General features: G+C 48.8%; 1 protein-coding gene across 1 annotated transcript in view; it reads right to left on the reverse strand.

Annotated features, from left to right (window-relative positions):
• atad2b (ATPase family AAA domain containing 2B) overlaps positions 1-13750 on the reverse strand; it is a 77998-nt gene that overhangs the window by 40666 nt on the left and 23582 nt on the right. Inside the window, 4 exon segments of the mRNA XM_030344814.1 lie at positions 2093-2215; positions 5383-5542; positions 6185-6381; positions 8505-8640. Coding sequence (XP_030200674.1) covers positions 2093-2215; positions 5383-5542; positions 6185-6381; positions 8505-8640 — 616 coding nt within the window.

Genomic DNA, 13750 nt, shown 5'->3' on the forward strand with positions numbered 1-13750 from the left:
AAGGTGCTTTAGGGCACGGCCTTTCCCCACTAACAGCCACGGTCACAGGAGAACGGGGATGATGTGTTATTTTTCTGACGATTATCGATGCAGATGGTAGTTTTTAATGGTGTCAAAGCCTGTAAGCATCAGTACTTAAAGGATAATAAAGTGTGTTCCATTGTGCCGTGCCTCGTTATGTTGCCTCTATATCAAGCTCTTTCGTAACACTCTTTATAGTAATACTCTTAACAAACATAGTCAGAGAGGGCAGCAGGCATCACGACTGATTATGTGTACGTGATGTCGTGATGATCTTGTGCCGTTGTTGCTGTGCTGATGGACAATAGAAATATATAAGAAAGTACATTTGCATAAAAAACAACCACACTGTGGTTCCTGGGGAAATGTCTGGCCCAGAAGCCCTTCCCTTTGGGGATGGCTGCCGCAACAGAAACCTCAGGTGTGTGCGTGTGCATATCTTGCTATAGATATACCGATGGCTTCTACATTTTAAGCAGAGGGCTTATTACGTGGACTCCCGGATTTAGTTGAAAAAAGTTTTCCAGTGTGCTCGTTACTGTTTTCAGAGGAGAGGCAATAAAAATGTTTGAGCATAGCTATATGCCTATGTACACACGATTTCTGAGCATAATTAAATAGCTGCTGATGAAATATGGTGCATCAGCACACTGTTTGTGTGTGTGTTCGCCCGTGTGTGCGGCCGTGTGTGTGTGCGTGTATGCATGATGTGTTTGTGTGTGTGTGTTTGCATGTTGATGCTAAGTGATGTGCCTAATATAGATCCCCCATTGCAGTCCACTTTGTGGTGCTTGTAGCGGTGTGGTGTAATGAAGCTGTAAAGCATGTGGTAGACAGCTGAAAAGGCACCAGTGAGAGAGCAGAGTGTTTCAAGCTTCTCGCCCTGGCACCACACATACCAAAATAAAACCCTGATTGTTGCATCACGGTGTACTTCCTTGAAGCCCAAGACAAATTATGCTGCACATTCTAAAATAGGCATATTTCCTAAAGTGACGGCCTATAAAAAGTTTGAGAAAAAGAGGTTCAGCAGGGCAACAGAGAAGGTGAATGGAAAGGGAATATTCATATGGATGAATTGATTGCATTATCCATGCAAATGTATGCATATTTCCAAGTCATTTAGTAGACAGTGAGAGTGTCTTTCAGTCCCCTATTGAGATACTTGTCAATAATGCTCAAAATGGTCCCAGGTAGACATCAGGGTAGACATTACACCTGTGAGTCAAAAAATCCAACCAGTAGACCGCCTCATTAAGATATCTTCTTGTTTTGAACATGTTTGCATGTCACCTTCGGTCTCCTTCAGAGTAGTCTACACCACTTTGTTAGCTACTAAAACATTACTCAAACAATAGCGTCATCCGTAAAACCCGATGTTTTCACCAGTCTCCGCCAACCAGTTTGTGAGCGTTCTACTCTGAGCTCTGGTACCGTTTCGTGATGACGGAGCACTTTGACATCTCTGAGCGGGACGCCAGGTCGGCATGCCAACGCCACGGTGGTCGACGTGTGTGTGTGTGGAGCACCGGTCAGTGTGGCTGGCTGGGCCCGAGAAGGTTACGCCGTGGTGTGTGGCGCGTTTCCCATACAACAGCTCTCATTATATACACGCCTACTCAACAACGCAGACTAGATAAATAATGAACTTTCACAAATTTGGCACGAGGCGTAACCATGGGGATCCCCAACCCCCCCTCCCCTCCGTCCTGAAACGCCCACGTATTTTTTTATATTTTTTTTAGCGACTCTTGTCATAAACTATGGATGAATTTACCTAATTCATCATTCCAGTCCCGGTTGCCTGTTTTTGTCAACTATTGCAAAAGGTTTCTTATGAGGGTGGTTTAGGGTCCAGCCTGATACGGGGATCAAAACAGGAGGGAATTCAGGGAAAACCACCGGGGATCTTACTAAAAAACTGCTGAAAGAAAGTCACTTTTAATTGGCTGCTACGTACGGCGTGATGAATGACTTTGGGTATGGTGGCTAGCGGCAAAGCATGGGGAACTTTTGTGTGGGTAAAGGGGTGTCGGGCAGTAGGGGGGGGGGGGGGTCGGGGTGGTCTTACCCCTCTTCTTGCGGGCTTCCTTGATGTCCTCGCACATGCGGTCAAACTCTGGGTCCAGCTCAGAGGCAAATATGGCATGGGCGCTGTCCTTTAGGCTGCTGGCACGGTGTCGTATCACCTTGTCTGGGAGAGGGACAGAGAGGGACAGAGAGAGAGAGAGAGAGAGAGAGAGAGAGAGAGAGAGAGAGAGAGAGAGAGAGAGAGAGAGACAGACAGAGAGACGGACAGAAGCAGAGTTGGAGAGAGAGAGTGAGACTTGACCTGTGTTGTGCTGCAGTGGTGTGTGCAGTGATGCCGTGCAGATTGCTAGCAAAGAGCGACGTGCGACTCCCGAAACAAAAGGCCCGACTGTGCCTTGAACCGCCTGTGATCCTGATTCGGTCTCCCCTGGTTCCCACACTGTGTTGTGTCCATTTGAAGACTAGAGTAAAGAAACGCAGTCAAAGTGCTTGGTTTCCCGGAACATAAATAAAACGGGGAGATGGATGAAGAAATAAAAGAAATAAATAGAATAGCGCCTCCTGGGAGAACTCAAATCAAACCCGCCGACTGTTCCAGTGCTATGTTCAAGTGTGAGAAAAGGGCCAAGCGTGTTTTCTCACTGTGTGGATGAGAGGGAAGGAGGATGTAATAGGTGTGAGATGTCTGCGGGCGTCACTGGTGCTCTGCCCACATTTATGGCTGAAGGATAAATAAATACACTCTCTCAGTAGCCAGGGTTATTATAGGTTTGCATTTTTCATTGCTTTTTGTCTTCATTGCGCATTGAGTTTAAACTTAGCTTTGGGTTTAGTTCATGAAGAGGCACTGTGCAATTGAAACTCAGTGAGAAACTCCAAAGTGAGAACTAAAACCAACAAAAACACATATATTATATCAACCCGAGATACTAAGCTTATTTATGAATTAAATTACCTAAAATGAAAACTAAAGACATTTCATTTCGCATAAATTGTGAAACCGTTTTTTAGTTAAGTGATCCTGCACACATAGTTTTCATAATGTGGCTAGTTTTCATTAACGATAACCATGGCCAACGGTCACCCTCACGGGACACACACACACACACACACACACACACACACACACACACAGTCTCCACCACTCTCCATCTCAAAACACACACACTTCCCCCAACACTCTCCGTCTCAAACACACACACACACACCTCTAAGACCCCCATCCCCTTCCCTCTAACACGGCATCATTAAATGGTAGCACCGTTCCCAGGAGCCTTCCTCGGAGGAAAAATAAAAACAGGGTTGAAGCGGGTCGCTGGCAGCGCCATCCCTGTAAACAGGCTGTCTCTCATTATGTGAAGGCAGGCCGAGAGAGCCGGTTCAGCCAGAAAGTGGGGAGGGGTCACAATCCACCAGCCTCACTTGCCTAATTGGGGAACGGGCGCCTAATTACAATGTAGGCCATTATTGTGGACCAAAAGAGTGCACGGTGGTGCGTGCGTTTCTTTGATTGCGTGCGCGTGTGCGTGTGTGTGTGTGGTTTTTTTTATGTGCGCGAGTGTCTTTTCGTATGTGTGTGTGCCCTCATTATCATTGCCTAGAGTTTGTTGGCTTGTGTGCGTGTGTGGCCCGGCACCAACCCCCCTCTTCGTCGTGCGCATGCCATGCGTTTGTTCTCTCAAAGGTGTTTAATTCTTTTTTTGGTCATTTTTTTCGGCCAAACAGGAGAGACAATCGTGTGGGGGGTTGTGTGGGGAGGTGGTAATATCCTCCAGTTTAAACAAAGCGCTTTAGACAGAAGAGTTCAACAGTTCAGCCTTTTGATCACCCGTGTTAACCGAGAGAGAATGAAAGAGCGAAACAAACAGTCAGGGAGAGCATGGGAGAAGGGGGGGTGGGGGTTGGGTGTTTGGGGGGGGGGGGGGGGGGGTAGCTTCCCATAATAAGGTTTATTTCCCAGCTCTTCATCTGCTGGTGTAAAACCCTTCCCAGCAGTGTAATTGTGCCAGGCCTGGGTTCCATTTCCCAGGGCCGGCGAGGGGATAGAGCAAGCAAGGAGCTTGGTTAGTCTTTATTAAACTGCTTAATTGCATTTTTTCTCCCTTTAGTGCATCATTTGCAGTCGTCAGGACTCGAACAAACGACCCTTGCCATGATTTATTCATCCGGGCGAGCGGAGACCAATCTCTACCTTCAGTAATAGATAATTACAAGTTACAGGTTTAAGGAAAAGAGGGCATAAGATGAACAAACAGAAAGCGGCATGAGAAAAATGGCCCGGCAAATAAACCCATGTTGCCCTGGTTATTCTACAATCAATCCGGGCAGGGAATGAAAGCCTTCAATCAGTGTTCCATCAGTTTTTGCTCATTTAAATATATTTCCCTGTAATGCATTATTCATAACCAATGAATGCATCAGAACACATACCTATAGCACATATGTAAATAATGCATGATTTATTAAATTGACGTGAAAGCACTTTCCATAATCTGTCCTTCATCAAAATTAACCTGTCGTGGTATGTGTGTGCGTCTTGTCTGTGTGTCTTTTCATGTGTGTGTGTGTGTGTGTCTTTTAGTATGTGTACGCGTGTGTGTGTACGCGCGCGTGTGTGTGTGTGTGTGTGTGTGTGTGTGTGTGTGTGTGTGTGTGTGTGTGTGTGTGTGCGCGCGTGCGTGCGTGCGTGTCATTCGTGTGTCTGTCTGTGTCTACGCGAGAGTGTGTGTGTGTGTGTGTGTGTGTGTGTGTGTGTGTGTGTGTGTGTGTGTGTGTGTGTGTGTGTGTGTGTGTGTGTGTGTGTGTGTGTGTGTGTCTGTCTGTGTGTGTCTTTTCATGGGTGTGTGTGTGTTTGTGTCTCTCTCAAAACTCATTATCAGGCCCGGTCGGCAGTGTGAAGGTGCGCAGAAGGATGAGGTAAAAAGCTGTTAAAATTTCGCTAGAACGATGGCAGAATTAAACTTTTATGAATATGCAGCCACTCTTGGCTACCAAACACAAATTAGGCTGCGGTGATGCCGCTTAAAAATTCTACTTTGGGTTTGGGCGACGCACACTCTTATTTCATTTGGATTCTCCGGCATGGGGAAACCAATTTCAAGCGCGGCGACGGTGCCGCCTTGGAGCACTTTTCATAACTCATTACGCATTTTCCAACGCACAAGTTTAACACGCAATTGTTTCGGAAAGTGCTCGACCGTCTAATGGAAGGCTGCGTTCGCCTCGGCGAGGCACCGTTCCACCGTCGGGCAGGTTCTCTGAGTGATCGGGGGGGGGGGGGGGGGGGGGGGGTGACGTCTCTCAGTCTGTCTGTCTGTCTGTCTGTCTCACCTCCGGGATCCTTGTCCGGGTTGTACTCCAGCGCGTTGCTGCAGATGAGGTCCACGTCTAGGAGGAACTCCTTGGTGGTCAGGTAGCGGTGCGTGTCGATCTTGGTCATGATGGTGGACAGGTCCATGGGTTGGCGGATCACGTCGAGGTAGTCCGACACCTGGCGGGAGGAGGGGCGTGAAGCGCTCCGACGGTCATTCCCGGGTCAACAACGAAATGGACTGCATTTGATACGTCGCTTTACAGCTAAACACTTTGCAATATTGCCTCACATTCACCCATTCATGCAAACCTTCGCACACCGAGGGGCGGAGTCAACCACGCAAGGCGGCAACCAGCCCGTCGGGAGACAGTTAGGGTTAGGTGCCTTGCTCAGGGACACCTCCAAACTCAGCTAGGAGGAGCCGGGGATCGAACTAGCAACCTTGTAGCTGCCAGCCAACCCGCTCTACCTCCTGAGCTACTGCCGCCACCAACAACCAGAATCATGGCGGCACGGTCGACGGCGACCCAGAGAGAGAGACGAAACCTGCGCTCCGAGACAACCACCGCAGGAACGACGACGCTTACATTTTTTTCCGATGACAGATGGTTGCTAATGTGATCCCATGCGTCATCACAGGGTCATCATAACCATGCCTCCCCCCCCCCCCTCTACCGTTTAAATCCCAGCTGCAGCTAGTTATTCTATGATCAGCATAAAGAAAACGTTTAGCCGGCGTGCTACTGGGAGGAACGCGCCCAGCCCTGGGAGGACAGAGAAGACCCCGTGAGGGGGGTGAGGGGAACGGCTGCGTCTTACCTCATCGATGTCGACGGGCTTGCTGAAGATGCTGAAGCGCTTGTCCGTCGCCAGGCGCTTGGTCACGTCCCTGAGAAAGAGCCTGAGCTCGCGCTGCGTGTTCTCCTCCTGCTCCGCCAGACGCCGCTGCTCCTCGGCCGACAGCGCCCGGGGGCCAGGGGCCTCGGCTACCGGCAGCACCTCCGCACCCCTCTCTACTGTGGGTTGGGGAGGCACAAAGTACAAAGTTTCAGGAAGAACCACGGCAAAGGCCAAGGCTTCATAAAGCAGGGTGTGTGTGTGTAGGTGTAGGTGCGTGTGCGTGTGCGAGGTCGGCTGGGTCGAGGAGATGTCCTATTACCAAACAAAGCGAAACAAAGATGCACAGATTGCGTGGGAATAACAATACTGTGGGCCCACCTATAACCCGACCTCTCACTTCTAGGGAAGACAATTATCTTGCCCTGGCAATCAGCCTCGGAACAATGGATGAAAGGCACATTCCACAAACTAAAGAGGAAAATACAAAATACTATATATATTTATATATAGGAAACTGTTGCAACCGCATAAATATACACATTGCCTCTCTTGCTACAAAACACACATTTAGAAGCACAAAGGAGTCGCCTCTACCCAAAAGATTGATAAAGCAAAGCAAACCAGATGTCTCATTTCTCTCCAGATATCCTTTCCATTATCTCCAAATCTATGTCTCCCTTTCCAGATCTCTCTCTCTCTCGCTCGCTCTCTCTAAATCTCTCAGTCTCTCTTCGTTCCCCTGCGCGCGCGCGCGCTCTCTCTCTCTCTCTCTCTCTCTCTCTCTCTCTCTCTCTCTCTCTCTCTCTCTCTCTCTCTCTCTCTCTCTCTCTCTCTCTCTCTCTCTCTCTCTCTCTCTCTCTCTCTCTCTCTCTCTCTCTCTCTCTCTCTCTTCCCCCCCCCCCCCCCCCCCCCAAGGTACCAGTTCCATAGCCCCGGGCATCTGCCAGCATCATTAGGATGGCTCCGTGGCTCCAATGGCCACTGGGCCGCTCGCTCCCAGCCGTGCAGTCCCTGATTCAAATGATGGCTAATGGTAGCCAGGCTCCACCAACGCTGGTTCTTATCCCTGCTCTTTCTCTCCTCGACGCGCCGGCCCTGTCTCGTTCGGAGGCTTGGGTACCCGCCTTATTCGCGGGGACCCCCGAAGAGAAAAGGTCCACTGTGGAGACCCCTGCCTCCTCAAATCAATGAGGGAAAAAAGGGCAGAAAAAAGGGAAAAGGGGCAAGTGGTCATCAGTGATCATTTCCATTTGAAAGCAGGGCCTTTGTCTGGGGGCCGGCTTCTGGAAGCGGGACAGTAAGGGAGGATGGGAGGGCCGATCAGTGTAGTTGGAGATAGGGGGGAGAAAGGGAGTATGGGGGGGGAGAAAGTAAGGGGCTTAAGAGGCGAGGTGGACGACTGCAGGGGTGTAAGGGTTGGTTGGTATCCAGGCAATCTTACGCTATTCTAAACAGCCGCCTTCGTGGCAGCGAGAGGTCGAGGCTTCTGTTCGCATCTTCAAGTAGAATTAGACCCTCAGCTCAATAAAGATTGCTTGTCTATCTGCGGAGTCACATCAATATGGGGTCTTGGGGCGTGATGTCGATGTGTGCCTTGGGCTTGAGGGTCCAAATAGACACTAAACACAATCGAATCGAGTGAGGCTCCTCTGCTTCTAACTCTCTGGGCTGCCGAGTGAGAAAACATAAAATATACAGTAATCGAAGCCTGAGCCAAAATGGTATATTCTGTGTGAAAGCGAAGACTGCTTACCATCAAAGGCTGTATATATACCCAAGCGTAGCGATGAAGGTAGCACCTACGCCTCTATCATGGATGACATGATGAGAGCTGACTCGCCGTAAGATTAAAAGTGTATGGACAAGAAAGTAAAAACTAAGAAAAAGCTTGCAGAAGGGCAACTCCGCCTGGAGTGGAAAGTGAACCTGGAGGGGACTCACAACCACCTAGTCCAATAGAGAGTATGCACCTGCGTGAATGCATGTGTAAGAGTGAGTGAGTATAGTATGCATTTATGTGTCTATAAGAAAGTATCTATGAAAGGGTTGTGTGTTTGTGCGAGTAAAGTGTAGGTAGGTTCTGAGATATCCATGGGTTATATGCAGTATACCCATAAATATAAGAATTGTTTGTGCTTGTGTGTTGGTTTGATTTCCTCTGGGACGCGCACACACACACACACGCACACACACACACACACACACACACACACACACACACACACACACACACACACACACACACACACACACACACACACACACACACACACACACACACACACACACGTACGTTTACCTGTGGCGCGGGGCTGTGGTGGAGGCCGGACAGCCTGCACCAAAAGCAGATCAGAGAAGAAGTTCTTCCGTTCCTCCTCACCAGGAGGAGACAGCGTCACCACTTCCCCGAAGGCCCTCTGGAACAAACACTTCACCTGCGAACACAAAAGGCAACCACAGTGACTCACGTGCAGTCACAAGTCGACTGATTGCTTCAGCACAGGTGCGCTTGCCTGAAAAATAAGTAAGAGACTGAATGACGATTTTCAATAGCAGAGGTTGAGGCGCTGGCACCTGTGATGGATATAAATGCACTTTTGTGTCGTCTCCAAGGAGAAACCGACAACCGCCGAAAACGGTCAATGGCACATCCAATCAGAAGGGTACTGCGATCAATCAACACCAGTAAGTGGTGACGGCAATCACTTAGGGAAAAGCTAAATCGATCACGTCAGTAAAGACTACCTAACGGGATCGATGGCACGGCCATGGAGCTCATCAGAGGAAAGAGGTCAACGAACGAAAAACAATCCCAGTCCAGGACCCTGGTAAGTCACATCTATTCATGTGAAATCAACCGCCAATGATCAAACCGAACCATGACATTCATTTAACTGTGTACTAAACCCTGTATTAAACAAGTTGTGACGGTTACTATAGACAATTAGATTGACAAAAGGGCAAAAGAAAGGGTGGTTCTGACAGTCACTATGCGTTGTCCGTTTATCAATGGGTCACACTAATAGCCTCAACTCGATCAGTCGTCAGCCAATGAGGGATCAGCGTCAGGACAGCACTAATTGCAAGGTTCGAAGCGTTCAGGGATCACTTCAGAGCCAAGTTCCGGGGCCTGTGTACAAAATTAGCCCTTAATAAAACGGGTGTTGTGGAGTTTCTCCCCTCCTTGAAGCGCACGTGGCCGTGTTTCTGTCATTATTCCAAGTGCGTCTGTCACTTCAAACAAACGGCGGCAGGACTCCTTGGCAATCAGCTTGAGGCCGCGCGGCTCATTAAGGCCAGCGAGCCGGGTTCTGAAGCCGCGCCTGATTGCCGTGCATACCAACAGCGGAGCCAACGCAATTCACCTTCTCCCTTCGTTCGCCTTTATCCGTTGCCACGAGGACCCACCGATCCCTCATTTGAATATGTTCACGACAGTCCCCTGCAGCTAAAGTGGAGGGAAAATGCTCTGCTTGACCTTTTTAACTAATAGGAGGTTTATTAAAAGAAGCGACGGAGGAAGAGGGGATGAAAAACTAAAACAGACAGTGGCAATTGTTCACAAATGGCGGGTTTTCAAAATCCAAGGTACCGCCGGCTCGCGAGATTATTGGTCTGGTTTCCCGAGCTCTCTCCGGCATATTGTTAGCGTTATTGTTGTTGTTTACGGATATTGATTTGGCTGCCCTGAGCGAGCGTCATCATATATTTGGCTTCAGTGAATTGCGCTGCATTTTCCCTAGAACGAACGACTCCCACTGAGAAGACTACAGGCAATCGGCAAAAACTGAAACAAAAAGTAAACTGTTCAGAGAAAGTTAAGAAGTTATCTCAGTTTCCGGCCCCCCTCCCCGTTGGGAGCGTGATTATAGTTTTACGTTATTGATGCGGAAACATATGAATCGGAGAAATAGCAAAAATAACCCAGCCACTTCCCAGAATACAACACGTCTGTGTACACAGGACGTGCATGTACCTCGCGATGTATGCAACCTTCAAAATTACATTTGCCTGTTTCCGCTGAGAATTACAGCAGATCGCCCCCCTCCCGACGGAGGGGGGCAGGGGGGGTACCACTCAATATCCTGATATGATAGAAACTACGGAATCTCACATGAAAGGTAAGTAGGACAACAGCGGAACCGAGTGCTGCTCCACAAAGCTAGTCAATGTGGGTCTTCATATCGACCGCCGCTACTTGTCTGTCTGTTCAACCGTGTGTGCGTGTGTGCGCCTGTGCATGTGTGTAAACACAGCCCTAGCAGCTTATCTGGACTCACAGGGGGAGGGGGGGGGGGGGGGGGCGATGGGGATGGGCAGAGTAAGGGGAGCTAGGGGTTTGTTCCTGTCTGATAACTTGCCAAAGCGTTGTATGCCTGTCTGCCACTAAGCCCACCACCCCTTTTCCAAAAGTTACCAGACCTTTAAGTATCTTGTCTCGCAGAAAACTTTCTGACAGCCAGCCGACTGCCTTTGCCAAATCTGCTGGTGCCGGTATTTTCTTTTTTGTGACTGACTCTGGCATAAATCAACACAAGACCTACCGGAATTCACGGGCTATGGTGGATGGGAGGTCTTTATTTAGCAGGTTGAAATATACCTGCACTGTTCTGCGCTAACGTGCTGCCTGCAGCCCGTACTCACCCTGTGTGAAAAGTGAAGATAAGTATGTGCGTGGGTGGGAGCGTGTGGCAGTGTGCGCGTGCACGTGTGCTCACTAGTTCGGTGAACGGAAGAGGTGCACGGCCACAAACCATAGGAGCCGTGTTGTAAAATGTAGACATGGCACTTTCGTTTTTTGCTGACAACACACAAAAAGAAGAGTTGTACGACTTATTGTCCGGTCGGAAAATCCTTTATTAAAAAGAAGGTACCAGAACGATTGTGTTTTCATCCGAATAAAATGTTTTTTAAAGCCATACATCTTTCATGAATTCTTTCCTACAGAAGGAACGAAATTGCTAACACTCGGAAGATATGAGGTTATGTTGTGCCTTTTAAGCAACCATCTACTTTAATTACTTACTTCTGCCGGTTGGACAGTCTGCCTTTCGCTTGCGTCGTTTGACACACTCAACTGGGACATTTCTTCCTGAAACATCCGCTCATCCTGCAGTCACTTGTAAAACACGTCAAGATGCCTTCCAAACCACTCTTTTTACCCGTAGCACAAATCCCATCTAAATGTTAAATTCTCCAATTAACTGAATTCAATTCAGAATCATTTGTTTTACAATTAATTGGCTACCTAGGTGAAAGTGTTTAAGAATCTCATTAACTTGGTAGGGCAAAAGAGCCCCACACAGCAGTATGCATCAATAATTTCAGGGTATACTAATGAGCCAAATTGATGTGGCAATTAACTGAAGAATTAGCATAAGCCAACTGTTTGGACTTAGACAAACGCAGAATTTGGAATTTGTTTATACTATATACAATATAGCACATAAAATAAGCCTGATAAATAAATGATCAGAAGTAAAAGGAACGCCTCACCTCCTCAGAGGTCTCAAGTGTCAGATCAAGGCAATCGCAGGATGCGGCTCTGGTAATGGCCTCATTAGGCTAGAGAGTTTCATTCAGTAAATGAGTGCCCTCTTAATGTGTCTCTGGATGGTGCTGCGGTTTACACAGATCATTTTAAATTCATGGGATGTGACAAACACCGACAGTATTGTTCCTACATAAAATGTTCCAACTTTGTAATAGAGCAGATAGATGCCACATAAGCCCTGCCTGCTTCCACGCTCTATCCTAATACGGTTCTCCATCGCAAACACAGTACGCAGATTGAAATAGTGGACACAATTCACACCCCAGATGCCAAATGTGTGTCACACATTATCATAAACATAATGGACTCATCAATTTGAGAGGGAAACTTGTTTGAATGGGAACACATTCAAGAAGTGCGGGGGGGGGGGGGGAATAAACATTTTAAAATCCATTCAGAATAATTGCAAATGCTTAAAAGAATCGGTGGCTACATTAAGAGACATGCCGAAGCAAGACACATGATTTATAAAAGCTCAAAAACACAAACTCTCTTCGAACCAGCACCTAATCTAATCAAGTTCTTAATTTGGGTGAAAGTAGTTCACTTTGAAGCCAAAATTAAATTAAGAGCAATTGTTGCTCTGGGTCTTTTTAATGGCCCAACGGTTCGACACATTGCTCTGCATTTCAACAGAGAGCATTACTGATAAATGAGCCTTGGATATTGGCAGACTCAAACCCAGCCGTCGGCCATTTTCCCTCCCTCTCTCCGCTGGCTGCTGTTTTGTATTTGTGCAAGAGCGGGCTGATTTCTGGTGTACGTCTTCACTCACTCTACAGGGGGTTGGGGGGGGTTGGGGAGGGCTGTCTCAGGATACCAGTTCAACCCGTGTATGGGAGCCTAAGGCATCTCAAGCAGACAGGGGCCCTTGCTGACTCAGCACCAAGTTCTCCCTTTACACTATGCTCGCCCCATCTGCCGCTCACATCGATCCATCCACCCCCCGCCCCCCCTTCGATCTACGTTTGTTCTCCTGGCCCCTCGTGCCTCCGTCTGTTTTGGCTCCCTTCTCAGCGGTGTCCGTGGAGTCCACCCAGGAGGAGGGGGAGAGGGAGAGACGGGGCGGGCCGTGATGAACAAAGAACCACAGAAGGGCGAGCAAGAACAGGCAGGAGGGTGTCTCTGTAGCACGGTGGGAGGATGTAGCACACCACACAGCTAACGATTTACCCCGTTCGGATCAATGCCGCCAGGGAGGGGGCGAGTCCGTGGAGGGGGGGTGGAAGAGGAAGAGCCAGGAAGGGATGGGCCCGCCGTTTAATTAAGGCCAAGAAGGAGGCGGCCACATGGCAGGAAGAACAGCCCCAGCCGACGCTGGGTCTACTTTGGCTGGCTGGGAGATCAGTTTGTGGCCAACCTGTCCCTCACCGAATCCTCTGGGGCTTAGGTAAGGACCTGAGAACCAGACCCAGTCACGTCTTTTACACAAATCTCGTCGCTTTATCCTCATCCCCCCCCCCCCACACACACACACACATACCCCGATGGCAGATTCCGACTGAGACGATGTGAACAGCGGGCTGGAACATTGTTCGGCTGAAGGACTTTGTATGAGCTTCGAACGGGCGAATCTTCCTGAATCACATTCCACAACGACAGAGCCCAACTCCCACCACCCCCACCAGCCCCACCACCCCAAGTCAGACCTCTGACTGCCTCTCAGAGAAGTGCAGTTGCACAGAGTCGGAAGATCATTGGTTTTTCACACTGATCGATGGCCTCTGCACTCTCGCTTTCTTAGCGGAAATGAAATGCTTTAGAGGGACTAATAGGAGGATTGCCACGAGGTCGCGCTGGACCGATTTGGACCTTTCGCTAAAGTTTTCAGACGATGGAGGAGTCAGGGTCCTCTCACCCTGGGAGGACGGGAGGCATGTGTAAACCAATTCCACCCACACAGGCAAACTCTGAGGCTGCGGCACTGAAAGTAAGCGGACAAAAGTTTGTGTCGGAGTCTGACTCTAACACTGCGTCTTATGTCTGTGGGA

The sequence above is a fragment of the Gadus morhua genome, chromosome 21 (genome assembly GCF_902167405.1).
Source record: "Gadus morhua chromosome 21, gadMor3.0, whole genome shotgun sequence".
NCBI classification, from domain to species: Eukaryota; Metazoa; Chordata; class Actinopteri; order Gadiformes; family Gadidae; genus Gadus; species Gadus morhua.